This window comes from Amphichorda felina, assembly GCF_050947745.1.
Source record: "Amphichorda felina strain 45539 chromosome Unknown scaffold_2, whole genome shotgun sequence".
Taxonomy (NCBI): Eukaryota; Fungi; Ascomycota; class Sordariomycetes; order Hypocreales; family Bionectriaceae; genus Amphichorda; species Amphichorda felina.
Genome location: NW_028145048.1, coordinates 61283 through 76423, shown reverse-complemented (window position 1 = coordinate 76423; position 15141 = coordinate 61283). Strand labels below are relative to the sequence as shown.

General features: G+C 54.6%; 7 protein-coding genes across 7 annotated transcripts; 3 read left to right on the top strand and 4 right to left on the bottom strand.

Annotated features, from left to right (window-relative positions):
* Nucleotides 1–1117: 1117 nt before the first annotated feature.
* ACO1O0_001580 (PLAC8 family protein) lies at nucleotides 1118–1747 on the top strand (the record flags this gene model as incomplete). Its single annotated transcript, XM_083191063.1, has 3 exons — nucleotides 1118–1332; nucleotides 1390–1450; nucleotides 1505–1747. 3 exons carry the CDS (start codon nucleotides 1118–1120, stop codon nucleotides 1745–1747), a joined length of 519 nt encoding a protein of 172 aa, XP_083052277.1.
* A 1594-nt stretch (nucleotides 1748–3341) lies between these two features.
* On the top strand, nucleotides 3342–4443 carry XYN3 (glycoside hydrolase family 10 protein; the record flags this gene model as incomplete). The annotated part of the gene is made up of 3 exons (XM_083191062.1): nucleotides 3342–4032; nucleotides 4092–4294; nucleotides 4348–4443. 3 exons carry the CDS (start codon nucleotides 3342–3344, stop codon nucleotides 4441–4443), a joined length of 990 nt encoding a protein of 329 aa, XP_083052276.1.
* Nucleotides 4444–4745: 302 nt separating this feature from the next.
* ACO1O0_001578 (uncharacterized protein) lies at nucleotides 4746–5253 on the bottom strand (the record flags this gene model as incomplete). The annotated part of the gene is made up of 3 exons (XM_083191061.1): nucleotides 4746–4871; nucleotides 5035–5075; nucleotides 5127–5253. 3 exons carry the CDS (start codon nucleotides 5251–5253, stop codon nucleotides 4746–4748), a joined length of 294 nt encoding a protein of 97 aa, XP_083052275.1.
* A 1151-nt stretch (nucleotides 5254–6404) lies between these two features.
* Nucleotides 6405–8399, top strand: ACO1O0_001577 (uncharacterized protein; the record flags this gene model as incomplete). The annotated part of the gene is made up of 1 exon (XM_083191060.1): nucleotides 6405–8399. One exon carries the CDS (start codon nucleotides 6405–6407, stop codon nucleotides 8397–8399), a length of 1995 nt encoding a protein of 664 aa, XP_083052274.1.
* A 1321-nt stretch (nucleotides 8400–9720) lies between these two features.
* ACO1O0_001576 (DUF3237 domain-containing protein) lies at nucleotides 9721–10387 on the bottom strand (the record flags this gene model as incomplete). Its single annotated transcript, XM_083191059.1, has 2 exons — nucleotides 9721–9816; nucleotides 9905–10387. The coding sequence occupies 2 exons, from the start codon at nucleotides 10385–10387 to the stop codon at nucleotides 9721–9723; spliced, it is 579 nt and encodes a 192-aa protein (XP_083052273.1).
* Nucleotides 10388–10710: 323 nt separating this feature from the next.
* On the bottom strand, nucleotides 10711–12872 carry ACO1O0_001575 (uncharacterized protein; the record flags this gene model as incomplete). Its single annotated transcript, XM_083191058.1, has 5 exons — nucleotides 10711–10738; nucleotides 10796–11865; nucleotides 11918–12113; nucleotides 12241–12607; nucleotides 12683–12872. 5 exons carry the CDS (start codon nucleotides 12870–12872, stop codon nucleotides 10711–10713), a joined length of 1851 nt encoding a protein of 616 aa, XP_083052272.1.
* Nucleotides 12873–14008: 1136 nt separating this feature from the next.
* Nucleotides 14009–14914, bottom strand: ACO1O0_001574 (NPP1 family protein; the record flags this gene model as incomplete). The annotated part of the gene is made up of 2 exons (XM_083191057.1): nucleotides 14009–14398; nucleotides 14465–14914. 2 exons carry the CDS (start codon nucleotides 14912–14914, stop codon nucleotides 14009–14011), a joined length of 840 nt encoding a protein of 279 aa, XP_083052271.1.
* Between the last annotated feature and the right edge of the window lie 227 nt (nucleotides 14915–15141).

Below are 15141 nucleotides of genomic sequence, written 5' to 3'. Positions count from 1 at the left end.
TAGCGCCATGGTGCTAATAGTCCAAGGCTAACTCCACCTACATCCATGGATGCCAACTAATTACCAATATGAAATCGCAAGGGTGCCAGAATATCGATAAACCGTGAACGACATCCGATTCTGAGGATGTAAGAAGCGTGCAATAAGCTCTACGGCACCAATCGCAAGCATCAACTGGAGACATGGACCTCGGGGGTTGGAGACTCAGCCCACCAGCACCAGCATTGAAGTCTGCCGCACGGGCGCTTCGGGTACAGTACGGAGTACCTCTGCACTGAAACTCCATGCGTTGCGCTATTGCTGGAGTCTAGCGGCCGCTGTGAGATTGTGATAACCCCTGTACTTCTGCAGAACAGGTGGCTTATTGTCCGGGGGTGCTGCGGCAAGGCGTTGTCCTTGGAATCGGGACCATCTGGTTCGGAGAAGTGGTGCATCCGAGGTCCGACCAGATTCAGGCGGGTTCATTGTGATATTGTTCTTGCTGTGGGGAGAAAGAATGATAGGTTCTACAACCGTGGTTCTCAAAACCTGAACGATTATATAGGCGCCTAACGATGTAATGTGGTCGGGCAACGGCTTCCTGGGACAATCGACAACCAATGCTCAAACTGCAGCAGCCAGCAGCCAGAGGAGTTCAGAGAAATCTTTGACGGGTGAAGCCATCGGCAGGAGACTGTGGAAATGAGCTGGCCATGCATGCCAAGTTTGATTACCATGGCACCAAGCCTCTTATGTGCCGTGTCACCCACAGGTCCCGCTTCCACGCACCTCGCAGGGCTGAACACCCCCCCTGCAACAACGATGCGGCTGTCAAAGTCAGCCTTAAGCCACAAGGGCAACGAGACCAATCTCAGACGACAAATTTGGCAACCGGCCTAATTGCCAGTCCGCTTATGTCGTGAACCACGTTTTATCACACAAAGCTCCCCCTTTGTCCAGCGTGGATGGAAACGCGAAAAAATCAATAAGAAGGACGTCAGTTCCCGAGAAGCTGAAAGGTAGAAGCCAGTTAATTCCAACCACTCACCCTATTGTCTAAACGAAGGCCACCCTTCTCTTCTACTTCTTTCTCTGTCACTCATTCAGCAGGTTAAGCACCCTTAAGCCAATCATCGCCATGTCTCAGCCTCAAGCCGCCGCCGGTCCCATCGACCAGAAGGATATCGACCACTGGATGGGCAAGTTCAACAGCTCTCTGGCTGATGTCAACGGAACCGTCAACAACCAGTCCTCTGCCGGAGCCTCCGCATGGTCCAACAACTTCTGGGCTTTCATCTCGCCTATTGACACCTGCCTGGTTACCTGGTGCTGCCCCTGCGTCACATTTGGAAAGTATGTATTCGAGTAATCCACTGCTATCCGGAGGTATGATATCTAACCGTTCGGCAGGACCCACCACCGTCTGCACAAGGATGCGAACCTCGAGGGCTATTCTCCCATCAACACCAGCGTACGCAGTGCAAACACTCTCCATATCACCCCCGATGCTGACAGCCTATCACAGTGCCTGATGTTCTGCGCCTCCACGTATTTTCCCCTGTGGTGCTTCCCCATTGCTGCCCAACGCGCCGACATTCGTGCCAAGTACAACCTGGAGGGATCCTGCGTCGCCGATCTTCTCTGCGGATGGTGCTGCAGCTGCTGCTCCATTGTTCAGATGGACAAGGAGGTTGCGGACAGGGAGAAGCTGACAGGCGACCGCCAGGGCTACCAAGCCCAGGGTGGGATGTCCTACCCCGGAAAATAAGGCACACACCTGTGTGACTGACGTCTACGCACGATTCTCTCGTTATCATCATCATCTGGGATTCCTTTATTATTTTTTGAGCGGGATGGAATAGAACCTAATCTTGCAACGGATATACCTACTGTCGACATATACTGTCAATTTCAAGCTTACACTTTATTACTCTCACTATCAACTGCATATGTGTTTGATTGTTAGCGGAGAGCTACACCTCGTGGTTCAAGTCTGTATTATTTTGAAGACTTCGTGAACCTTTGTAGCGTTCCTCATCACTGTTGCTCCCATTACTTCGATTGATTTGAATCATCCTGACCAGTCTTGGGAGGTTTCGTAAGACGTCGACATATAGTTGTATGTGTTAGTGAAGATGCAGACATAAGGGACACGGCTCAGCACTATGGCAGACACGGATCCGTACGGAGTAGCATGGGGGGAATTGTCGGCACGGGACTTTACCGGTTGCCAGCGTCTAGCCAGCCTGGGCAGTCGGCGACCCACAATTGCCGTAGAGTCTCGGGCGGAGTCGGGGCCGGCCGGTGACATGAAGGAGCCGGAGGTGGAAGGAGCAAGATCCGTGGACAACCTCGTCATACAGGAATTTCCGAAATGTATTTGGTAATGATGAATCAGTCGAGATCGTCGTCGTGTAGATCAATGTGAGTTGATTCTTACTCGAGCGCGTAATCGATTGATTTATCGCGGACCCGTTTTAAGTAGGACGGCGAAGGTGCCTCCGTCGCTACCACCATTTAGGAAACCGAAACCTTTCCGCGGGGGATGCAGAGGGTCGGTTGTAGCGTTATTAGCGATGCGTTGGGAATCTATCACTGTTTGCTCTGCCAGGCCTTGAGCTGTTTCGGAGGGATTGTAAGATCTGGTATTATCCGAGACGTCTCATGACGTTATGCGCAACCATCTGTTTGGTGCGCATCTTGTGGGGTATTGCGTCGACCAGGGTTCTTGAGGGAGTCGTAACGTCTACCGATTTATCCGCCTCCCCTGCATATCAATCCTCGTGTCTAAATCAGGCCCTCATGCTGATTGAGCAAGAGGCGCCGGCTAAAGCAGCCTCGATCGACAATGATCTCGGGATTTGCTGTGGGGGTGGTGAATACCAAGCCTCCCAGGTTGACGCCACATGTTCATTTCTGGAATTTCTCAACGGGTACGACACTGTATGTCTGTGGGTAGAATTAACCGAGTTCCCTTACTGGCCAGATGATAGCCGGCAGTGATGCTGGGCATCGGCACATGGATGTTGCAGCTCGGCATCCATGAATGAAACAGGTCATGGCCTCCCCCTGATCATGTTACAGCCATTTGGCATGCACTCGCGCGACTTCAGCCTATTGGATCCGCATCAAGGGAGACTTACTAAAAAGGAAACGGAGGATGACCTCGTTATGCTAGATGCAAACAAGCATGGGCTACGATCTATAAAGATGCAGGGAGGCTTTTGAATCGTTGTGAATCTTGTACACTGTAGCTGTCGACAATAACCACCACCGGCATCCATTAAATACCCAACAACCCCAGCTTCATCAAGTCTCAATCCTCAACTCCAGACAGCAATTATCTTTCGAAAGCCAATATAATGAAGCCCGGATACTCTATTCTTGCAGCCCCGCTTGTGGCGGCACTGCCCTCTAGCTCGACCAACTTCCACAAGAGACAGGCCGATGCCAGCATCCATGATGCCTTTGTCAATGCAGGCAAGGCGTTCTTCGGCACGGCGACAGATCAGGGACTCCTCCAGACAGATCCCAACGCGGCCATCATCCAGGCCAACTTCGGCCAGGTGACGGGGGAGAACAGCATGAAATGGGGCTCCCTCGCACCCACCCAGGGCCAGTACAACTGGGCCACTGCCGACTTTCTTGCCGACTGGGCCACCGAGAACAACAAGTTCATCAGGGGCCACACCCTGGTCTGGCATTCCCAGCTCCCCTCGTGGGTTGAGGCCATCACGGATGCGGAGCAGCTCCGCCAGGTCATCCGCGAGCACGTCAGCACCACCGTCGGGCGCTACGCCGGACGCATCAAACACTGGGACGTTGTCAACGAGATCTTTGACGAGTCTGGCGAGCTCCGGGACTCTGTCTTCTCCCGCCTGCTCGGAGAGGAATTCGTCCAGATTGCATTCGAGACGGCTCGCGAGGCTGACCCCGATGCGAAGTTGTACATCAACGACTACAATCTGGACCAGGCCAACTATGGAAAGGTCAACGGTATGGTGTCTCATGTCCAGAAGTGGGTGGATGCAGGAGTTCCCATTGACGGCATTGGTAAGATTGAGTATTTCCCCCACATCTCGTTTCTAGCAGCTAATTAGGCATTCAAATAGGCACCCAAACGCACCTTTCGGGGGGAGCAGGAGCGGGAGTTCAAGCGGCCCTTGAGCAGCTGGCCTCGGCTCCGGTGACCGAGGTTGCCATCACCGAGCTCGACATCGCCAATGCCCCCGTTGACGACTTTACGGCTGTGGTTCAGGCTTGTCTCAACGTGGAGAAGTGCACCTCCATCACCATCTGGGGTGTGAGCGATGCGGTGAGTTTACCACGTCGTTCTTTCAAAGCCGACCAGTCTAACGCATCAACCAGGATTCTTGGAGGCAGGGGGAGAACCCCCTTCTCTTTGATAACAGCTTTGCGCCAAAGCCTGCTTATGACGCGATCATTGAGCTTCTGGGTGCCTAGGTGTCCAGGCGGTGGTGATGAGGACTGGAGCCCTTTGCTATTTGTAACATTGTATTGAGTGCACCTGGTGCTGTCTAGAGGTGAGAGGTGAATTGAGCACTTCAACTAGGAACCTAGGAAATGCGTTTCTCATCCTCAGAGACGAAATATTTTTGCCACTATATCATAATACGGCTTGGTTACTTTCGGGCAATGTACTCCATGCCTCACTGCCCCCTGTTGGAGCCATTGTTGCTGTGGGCCTTTTCGCTGCCATTGCCTGCCCATCGAGCTCCCTCCTCGACTTCGGTCTTGTCGGTCCCCTAATCCATCTTCCCCGTCGAGCTATGCGTCTTGGTGTTCTTCTTTGCAATCATCTCGGCGTCTTCCTGCTGGAGCTGGGCATCGACCTTGGCTCCACGAGAGGGCTTGTTTCCGTGCATTGTAGCCTGAGAAGCTATTAGTACAATTCCACATGCAGCATTCAACAGAATGGAAGGTCCATACGGCGTATGTGGGATCATGCGTTAATCTCTCGTTGATCTTTTCTTGATCCTAATGGGGAGCGTTAGTGCTCGCCAAACCCAACGGCGAACAGTGTGTGAATCTCACCGCTTCTTCATGAAGTTCGTTGAGGATCTTGTTCTTATCCTCTGTTGTGCCCATCAGCAATTTTCTATGGAGGGAATCAGTGGAGTGCGTACTGTACCCGGCGGTATTGATGCCGCTTTTTGAGGCCGCCGACGAGACATCGGAGGGAGTGTACTTCTCCTGATCATCACCCTCGTAGATCTTGTGCAGGCTGGCGTTGGACAGGTGCTGTTGCGCCATGATTGATGATTTTCGAATATCGAAACGAGAAAAGGTCGGCGGTTCGAGAGCTGTAGTGATCAACGATCCCAATACAATGGGGGGAAGGAATGGTTCCCAAGGGTAGGCATCGCCTTAAATACAGCCCGCATCATTCCTCTCTCACTTGTGCAATTTGCTTCTAGCATTGGCCTCTGACATTCCAACCACGTCATTGATTTATCAGGCCGTCTGTGACGCCAGGAGTCTGTCGTCGGAGCAGAACTCCCTGTGGTGACTGGCGAATCCCGAGACTCCCGACAGTGACATTCTCCACCGTGGCACCGAGTAGACTCAACTTACAAGACGGTAATGAGGTCATGGCCTGGATTCGACCACATGGCTTCATGGCCGGTTGGTGCTTGCAAAAAGTTAATTCTGAGCCCTTGGCCTACTTGAGCCCTGTGCACCATCAATGAACGGCCTTCCAACCCGTGTCCAGTTGCTGTTAGATAAGGACCCTGGACTTCTATCGTTACCCAAAATCTCCAGTTCCCTGTCTAATAATATGGGGTCAATCTTGGCAAATATGAGGGGTCTCCTCCGCATGACTTCCATTCAATTGACGCCCTGTCTGGGGTTCAGGCTGCTTGGTGATATGAATGGCGTCTTGAATCATAGCGGGGAATGTCGCAGTTTATGAGGAACCAAGATTATCTGCGCAAACGGCGTAAAACAATTCTTGATCATCTGCACATTGGAAGAACAGACGCATCTCCTGCCATTCCCTTATAGAGCAAGATATGGTACGTAAAGATATCGCTGCCCCTCACCTTGGCATGTTGGGGGATCGGGAACTTATCCGGTGTCGGGGGAGCAGGATCCAAGAAGTCAGCGCCACGATTGGTCGACTGCAACAATGCTAGCTATGAATGGCAGGTCACCCAGAGATTCAGGGTCGACCATCATCCACGCACGAGGGCCCCAGTACCAGATGGGCAGGAGATGAACAGCAGATGCTCTAGGAGATGAGACTCTGTATCACCCAAGGGAGCGGGGCGCATGGTGTGGTATCATGGCAGGCCGGGGGGGGGAAAGCATTAAATATCCCAAGGTGCTGCTGTCACCTTGGTTGATCGACACTTCCATTCCTGACCGTCCATCTCCCAATTGACAAGAAGAAGGTCTGCGAGATGCGGTCATCAACAGCCGTGGCACTGGCGCTGGCGACGCGACTGGCCGACGCGAAGAAATGGAAGCTCCAGGGCGATCCCTTCGCCATCATTGACGAGCAGAAATGGGTCAATCCCGATGACATGACCTGGGACGACTTCAAGGCGCCGCCCGGTACCAATTGGGGCGATCCCACGCGCAAGGGCTCTGAGCGCAACTTCAACATTGCCCTCGTCACCCTCGACTATCCCGACCAGCCCTTTGTCATCACCCAGGACCCCGAGTCGACCATCTTTGGCAACCCCCAGCCCTTCGCCGCCAACATTCCTCGCGAGGATGTCCCTAACTTCTACCACGACCTTCTCAACAAGCCCAACGACCTCAATGGAGGCCACACTCTGCACGAGTACTGGATGGAGGACTCGGCTGGTCGTTTCGGTGTCGACCTGACCGTCTTTGGGGCCTACGAGCTCCCTGGCTTGTCCTTCCAGTACGGTGTTGACGAGGAATGGATGAACGTCGGTGCTTGCCCCGGAAATTACACCTGCGACAAGGACCTCCGTGAGGATGGCCTTGGAATTTGGCGCAAGGACGTGGGAGACGATGTAGCCGACTCGTTCGAGCTAGTCTTCATCCTCTCTGCCGGCCAGGATGAGTCCGGCTCTTGGCAGGAGTTTGGCGAGATGAAGTTCGACCCCAAGGAGAATGTGCCAGACGAATTCGGTCCTCCCGCAGACACTGCCAATGGCTCTGCCAACTACGCCTCGACGAGATATGTCCCGTGGACGTCCTGGGCGTCTGCTGCATCCATCTGGCCCAATGCCGGCGGTGGCTCCTCCACCCAGGCCGAGAGCTCGGGAGCAGGTGTCTATGCCCACGAACTGAGCCACCTTCTCAGCATCCCCGACAACTACAACAACCCGTACGGTGACCCTATGCGTCGCGATTACACTGGTTCGTGGTCCATGATGAGCCGCGGCAGTTTCAATGGCCCCGGCGGTCCTCACTCGCGCTGGCAGATCCCCGCGCTGCAGGGCAGTGCCATGGGCTCGCTCCACACGATCCGTGACAAGTACAAGCTGGGCCTCATGGCCAACAGCAGCCTCCTGCGCCTGTCGAACCCCGAGCTGGCCAAGTCGGGAATCGTCATTGCCCACCTGACGTCTCGTGCTGTCGAGTCGGATCTGATGGGTCTGCGCGTCGAGATGGAGTCTGACCTGTCGCCGCCCTGCGATATCCAAACAGACGTCCTGTGCGATGGTGGCGCCTACGACAACTATGAGATGGAGGTCGTCGATCGCATGGGCGCCGATTCGTTCCAGCCCGACCACGGCGTCATGATCAGCAAGACCAAGGACTCGAATCAATCGCCGTTCCAGTGGACCGTTGACGCCAAGCCCGAGGACATTGAGCTTGTTGACTTCATCCGGCCCAACGGCACTGAGGCCATGATCACCATGGGTGACTACCGCCAGCTGGCTGACGCCCTGTTCCATGCGGGTACCAGGTCGGGCAGCGAGTTCGAGTACGTCGACGAGGCGAATGGCCTGCAGTTTTACGTGCTGGACATTGCCCGTGACGAAGATGGCGTTCTATCCTATGATGTCGGCGTCAAGTCGCTCGAGGGATCCGGGTCGAGCGAGTTTGGCGTGAAGCTGGCCAAGGGTAAACCGCTGGGTGGCCCCAAGAACAAGCCCACTAAGAAGGGAGTCGTCTGCTCCTTTGACCTGACCAACAATGGCACCTATGTCGAGGGCGGAGATCACCCCTCAGATGTGTCTGCCTACGTCGGCAGCGACATCTACCGCCTCGAGGCCGAGGTCAAGGGCACCGGGTGGCGTGTCGAAGTCCCCAATGCGCTTGTTGCTGCCAAGTTTGGCGAGACCGTGAGTGCCAATGTCGCCGTCGGTGCTTCGAAGCATGCGGACAAGAAGGGCGTCGTGACCTTGACGGTTACGTCTGAGTCGGATCCTGCTATCAAGGCCACCGCTCAGTGCTCCGTGAAGAGGACGTGACTATCTGTGCTATTTCAAAACACATATCAGGACTACTATCCTTTTTAAATATACATCTACCAACATACATTACAGCATCTCGAAAATTAACGTTCAAGGCCGTGCATACCTAACTTAAATCAGTGCCTAAAGCGTACCTATAAATATAACCCCTTCCTCTACATTCAATCAGAAACAGATTCACTGGCTTAGCTCCAGTTGCGCATATCCCTGTAAGATTTGCGGGCATTCTCAACCGACCACCTGGCCATGGCCGAAACAGAAAGCTTGTTCATTTGTTTCCCTACTTCATCGATAGTGACACAACCCTCGACATTCTCGTATGCTGTAATACCAGTTATGTCATATCTTTGTGGCGTGGTTGGTCCCCATAATACATTAAAATGGCCCCCAACTTGACAAATATATACATATATATATATATGTATATATCGTCTACCTGAGACATGTGATCCTTCAAGCTTCCGGAACCCCGGTAGGGGCTGGCTCGTTGCACCAGTCCCAGTATGCCCTCGGAGAATAATATGTTGGATGGGTATGATGACAGAAAGTATACATCCCTGTCTTTCCTGTCCTGAACGATTTGTGGCAGCCGACGGAAATGCAGCCCCCAATAACCCGTCTTGGCTAGACCCCAAATTTGAAGGAAGGGAGGCCGCCAGCTCTAGGAGGCCGCCAGCTCAGGGAGGCAGCCAGCTCGGGGAGGCAGCCAGCTCGGGGAGGCAGCCAGCTCGGGGAGGCAGCCAGCTCTACATACACAGTCGCCTCACCGACACTCAGAGCAACCGAATCCTTCCAGCCCAAAGTTACCAATGAGCATCCTGCGCTTATCACACACACACACCACCGAGAGCCATACAAGGGTTCATAACCAGTCTGCAAAAACATCTCGATGGCCCACGTCGTTGCTGCGTCGTTTATTATACGGAGTATGCTCACCGACCATTGTAGCACAGGTGACAATAAGGACTATACAAGAGTCATACGAGGCGAGAATATCACATAGAACGATGTAAATGCAGATGCTTAGGTCTATTATGGCGTAGTAAAATAGTGACCCCTGCCTGTGAAACATTGTTCTATACTAGGGTCGTGGTATATATCAATCAGCGGCGGCTGTCCAAGTTGAAATACCAATCATCTCAATCATTGTCTTTGGCCTAGGAAGGCTTCAAAAATACGTACTACCTATAAATCATCATACTCGACCATCTTTGCACGACCTTAAGTCGGCTTCCAACCAACCCGGCCCAGTATGAAGTTCTAGTTTGTCATTGGAGTTCGCAATATCCTGCACGCTCCGTGAAATTAACCGCGCTGTCTACAATTCTAAATGGTTTGACTGGTCATGCAAGTTCTCGCCCGAATCTCTCTGGTCCCCGAAGAGCACCCCATTCTGCTTGTCAGGTACGGTCATCTGTTACGTCTGCGTATCAGCGCCCAGGCACAATTACCTACAACTTGGTCCCCGTGCCTTCATGGCACCGTAGACAGGGGTAACTCACCTGCCACACGTCAATCAAGGTATATTTGCTCGATTCAACTGCACCCGGAAGCCATAGGACCCCCGATGTAATCGCGTAGTTGAGCCACTCGTAGTCCGGATGCCCCGTCTGGTAGGTGCTCCTTACGAGGAACCCGCCAGCGGGCTGTCCGGCGCCCGTCAACTGGATGAGGATGTCAACCCCATCATCGGTGCGCAGGTTGTATCGCGCGTCGGCGAAGAGGACGCCCTTGGAGTCGGCGACAGCCCAGTCGGCGCCGAGGTTGCTCACTGTCCCTTTCATCCGTGGTCCTTCAAAGGTGCCGCCGAGAATAGGGATCGCCACGCGGGTGCCAAAGCCGTAGTCGCCAATCGGCCAGAGCTCTCCGAGTGTCAGATTGGCCGCGTAAAGGAATTCCCAGCCAGGTTGGCCAAGTCTTTGGGCAGCAACAACGTTGAACCCTACGGCGGCTGCCGCAGCCAAGATAGACGCGAGGAGTCTCATTGAAAATAGGCAGTGAGTATTACTTATGTATTAGAATAAGGCCAAATATACAGTGACTGAGCCAGGGCCCCATCTCAAACCGAGAACTCCGTGAGCATTTTATATACAAGCACCGCTTCTCCAAACCCGAGAATTGCGGTGAGACGGAACATCGCCTTGTCCCCAGCATTCCACTCGCAAGACCAATACCGAATATCTACGGCAGTTAATTTTTGAACACGTCAGATTCGTAGTAGTAGACCAAGCGCATTTCCCCGCCCCTGATGGCAGCTGTTTCACAAAACTACATAGTGCGTTGGGCATAGGTGGCCCAAATAGGGCGATCACTCAGGAGCAAGATAGGCTCCAATTCTAGATAGTCGTCAGCAATGATCTAGTAAATGCTTGTGTTTCATTGGTAGTGCCCACCCGATGATAGCGTAGCATCCGCACACCAGCCCTCCGCGGAGGGCATTCGACGTCGAGCCGCCCGAGCTCTCGCTCAGTATGATAATATTGACGAGAAGGACCGTGCCCACGAGCGTCGCCATCTCGAAGAAGTTGAAAGTCAGCAACAGATCCCGGTCCAGGATCCATCCTGCCAGCACCGTGAGTGGCGCAACGCACAGGGCAATCTGGATAGACGATCCCACCGACACGGCAATGGCCAGGTCGAGCTTCTCCCTGACGGCTACGGTAACAACGGTAATGTACTCGGCCATGTTACCCACGATGGGCAGAATAATTAGGCCGATCATGGCTTCCGAGAGATGTCCCTCATGGGTGATTTGGTCGATCGTGGATACGAGGAACTCAGCGTTCATCGACATGAGCCCAGAGCTAACAATCAGTACCAGAATCGATATGGCCCGGTTGACCTTCACGCCACCTTTCGAGGGCGCCTCAACAATAACAGGGCCAAAGCCATCAAGGCTGGTGCGCATCGCGCGACGGGTGGGCAGGGCAGACCTCATCAGCGCCCTAATGCCATCGGATCCCATCGACGATTCCCTGCTAGGCCGTCCCGCGCCGGATTCCAGCGAGATGGATCTTCCCCTAGTGCTGTAGATGGAGGCCGGGGCGCCCGCGCCACTTCGGCCTGCCATCCCAGGGTCCTCGGGCACATCGCCAGTGACGGTGGGCCCAGTGCGTCCGTGGACATCGGCCATCTCGATCCTCAATTCGGGCTTGGGGTATTCTGCGTGGCCGTCATGTACCTGCTCGTCGGCAAAGCGGATGGTCCGCTGAGGCATGACCAGTGTGCTGATGGCCTGAGAACGCATAGGGCCTTGCTGGGAGGTCATAGAGGGCGGCGCCTGCTGGGCTTCGGAGTCGTCTGTGATGAATGATGACGCATCCGTCACGCGTTGTGGTGTTTTCAGCTCATGGTAGATGTAGAGCATGTAGATGGCCAGCACAACGCAGGCCGTGATGCGGCTCATCATCAAAGTGGCTTCGTCCGTGTTATCCTTGTCGTGGAAAGCGGATTGAAAGGCCGTCTAACGTCTGAATCAGTCATGCACAAGTGCCAGCAGTGGCTTGGGATCATACCGGCATCAGAAAAACAAACACGGATACGAAGAGCAAACATCCCAGGATCTGGGTCCCGGCAGTGCCATATACGGTCTGTGTGTCGATCAAACTGCAGGCGAGGAGTGCCGAGCCTAAGATAAGGAGGATGTTGACGAGAATGGACCCAAGGATGGATGACTCTACGATACGGACATGGCCGTTCGCCAGCGCCACACTGACAGGTTAGTATCACAAGAGGGTCAAGGTATACCGCAAGGGGACCATAGTGCTCACATGCTATGACCAGGTATCAGCATTGCGATGGGTGCCAGTGGGAGGAGGGGCCATGGAGCTTTGCTTACAATAAGATTAGTTCCACCAGGTTCCCCAGGCTGATGTTGAGGAGAGCCCCGATGGTATCGCCAGCATCGGCCGCGATCCTCTCGGTAGCGTCAGTGAGCAGAGCCGACAGAGGAATGATGGCCATGGCGTTGGTGCCGAATATCCACGGCGGGGGACATTTGGTCAGGTAGGTGGCGACGCCGATGGGGACGAAGACGATGAGGGCGTTGAGCTTGGATGAGAACATGATTTCTCGCAGCGAGCCCATAGCTCCTCCAGGCGAGGAGGCATTCGCATTCTCGCTGCCGACACTGACATAGTTTGGTTGACTAGGCTTGGAGAGTGATCTCAGCCAGGACGGGGCATGCAGTGAACTCCTGAAGTAATCTATTTGTCGCCATGTGTGTGAGACAACCAGACGGGATAACGACTAGACCAGCTCATGGCTCCATCTTTACTCACCTCGCCATCCCCGCGACCGGTACTCAGGGCGGTGGGCTCCCCAGCTGCGCTGATGAAAGTCGTCGTCCATGGGTTCAAAGGGGCCATCGTCGTCTGACATGGGCGGATTACCAGTCCCATCGGAGCCGTCGGAGTCTGTCGCGTTGCTATTGGAGCATGTTCCGTGGCCGTCCTCTCTCGAGATATCCATACCAGTTGCCAGAACACACCAAAAGCAGCCGTTCAAGTTCTGCGCGTGGAGACGACAGGCGGGAAGAATGCAAGATGGCAGAGGGCCGGAGGCAGAGGCAGAGAGAATGGGCTGCCGCCGCTGACGCCCCGTGCCAAGGGAGCGCGTATTTAGCGAGAGACCCCCAAGGACCCAGATACGAATCGAGGAGGGACCTGGGGCCCATTGGCGACCCGGGAGGGAGCCGATACGGTTTGCGGAATTTGCGGTGGACCAGGTCACGAGACCGTGGGCTGCCTCTGGAAATGAGTCTCATATGTTGGGCTCGCCATGGCTCACGATAGCCCACGATAGCCCACGGTAGCTCGCGATAGTGGGCGCGGCGTTGTCGCGTAGTGCTACGCCGGGGCCGTTATGGCGTTAACGGCACGCAAAGGGGGCCTTGGGGGAATTGCAAGGCCCCCTAACAGCGTCCTGTCGAAAATTCAATACCCCAATCCAGTCGCACCATGCGAATCCACCTCCTACCGACCGTGCCTGAGTCGTGACAGGAAATTCTCTCTGGCCCCCTTCTGGACCCTTTCTGGCACGCTTGCTCCCGTCTAATTTCATCCCCTGCCCGGCCCGCCCGGCCGCCGTCTCATATCGAGTTCCTCATCATTGGATCTCGTCATCTCATCTTCGCTGCTTCACCTTCAGTCCTCACTTGTCATTCTCAGGTCTCGACTCGCGCCAAATTTTAAGCCTCAAACATGCCTTGCCCTCGTGCACCGCCATCTTGAACAGCGAACACACCAGACTATACGCGTATCTAGACAAGGCCACCCTTTATTTCTTCAAAACAACCCCAAACAAAAATGGCGCACCGCCTAATCTAATACATATCTATTGTCTGGTACGGCTACCCATGTATGACAGACATCAGCCAGGGTACAGCCCGTCCAGTACGCGTATACGAGTAGATACCCAACTTGGGCGAACAGATCCGACAATTATGCTTAGACAATCGACGTCATCAAGTCGTACCCATACGCGTACGAATATTCTCAGTACGGACACTCCCCCCTGAACCATATACAGAGTACTACGGAGTACCCTGTTCCATCTAGGCCGTCTCTTCGTCAATTCGTTCCCTTGGCGTCGTGTCTTTCATCTTCTTACGGGGTCCCTGGCGATCCCTCGTCCAGATGCACGTCAAACTCCACGCCATCCGGCTTCGCCTTTTCAATCTGGCTCGGGAAGGAGTCGTCCAGCGCAATGTTGGCCTTTCCAAAGTCGTGCGCGTAGAGCTTGGCCCTGATGCCATTGGGGAACCCGTTGTACGACACGAGATCACCCAGGAACCACTCGCCCGTGTGGTTCTCGATGGCCTCGTCCTTCTCGGTGCCGAACCGGAAGCAGTGCGTCGAAGCTCCGTCCTTGTGGTACACCATCTTGGGCCGCTCGCCCAGGAATCGCACCTTGGACGCCGCGCGGATGTCATATTTTCCATGCTGGCTGGCTCCGACGTACTGGACCTTGTTGTCCTTGACCCACACGGCTATGTGCTAGTGATGGACGATGCGTCAGTCTTGTCGTTCTCTCGACTTGCAGGTATTCGCGGCACAACTCACCTCCCAGTCGTGGGTGTGGCCCACATCGATAAAGTTCTGAACCGCCACATCCTTCTCGAAGTAATAATCGTAGATATACACGCACCAGCCGCTGTTGCAGCGCTGTCGCGAGTAGACGTTGTTGTTCTCCAAGTCCGAGGCATCGTGGCAGTCCTGCGAGGCACTGACCCAGTTGTGCTCGAGGCCCTGGGAAATGTTGCCCTCGGCATCGATGGCGGGGACGTTGTAGCAGCCGTCCGTATCGAAATCCATGGCGGGCTGCCATCGGCGGTCGTTCGCGGTCGCCCTCATGGGCAGCGCCTTGGGGGGGTCGGGGGCGGCGAGCGAGACGGTGATGTTCCTGTAAGGTACGGTGACGTTCGCGTAGGGTCCTGAGACTGCGTTGGAGGAGCCAACGGCGCCGAGAAAGACCAGGGCAGCCTGCCCAGCAGCAAAGGCTTTGGACACCATGATGGATGCTAGTGAATGTGAATGATGGACTGGGTTGCTCGGTCCCGTCCCCCGACGGGCTCTCTTGCCATCTTATATTACTACCTACCACTTACATTACGTACCTGAACTAGTGTGGCCAAGGGAGGGAGGCACAAGACGAGGGATGGCAGACGACCCCTATCGCGGCGGCATGGTGGAGTGGTGATCGGCTCACCTGTCCGATGCGGAGATGGCAACCCGGCAGC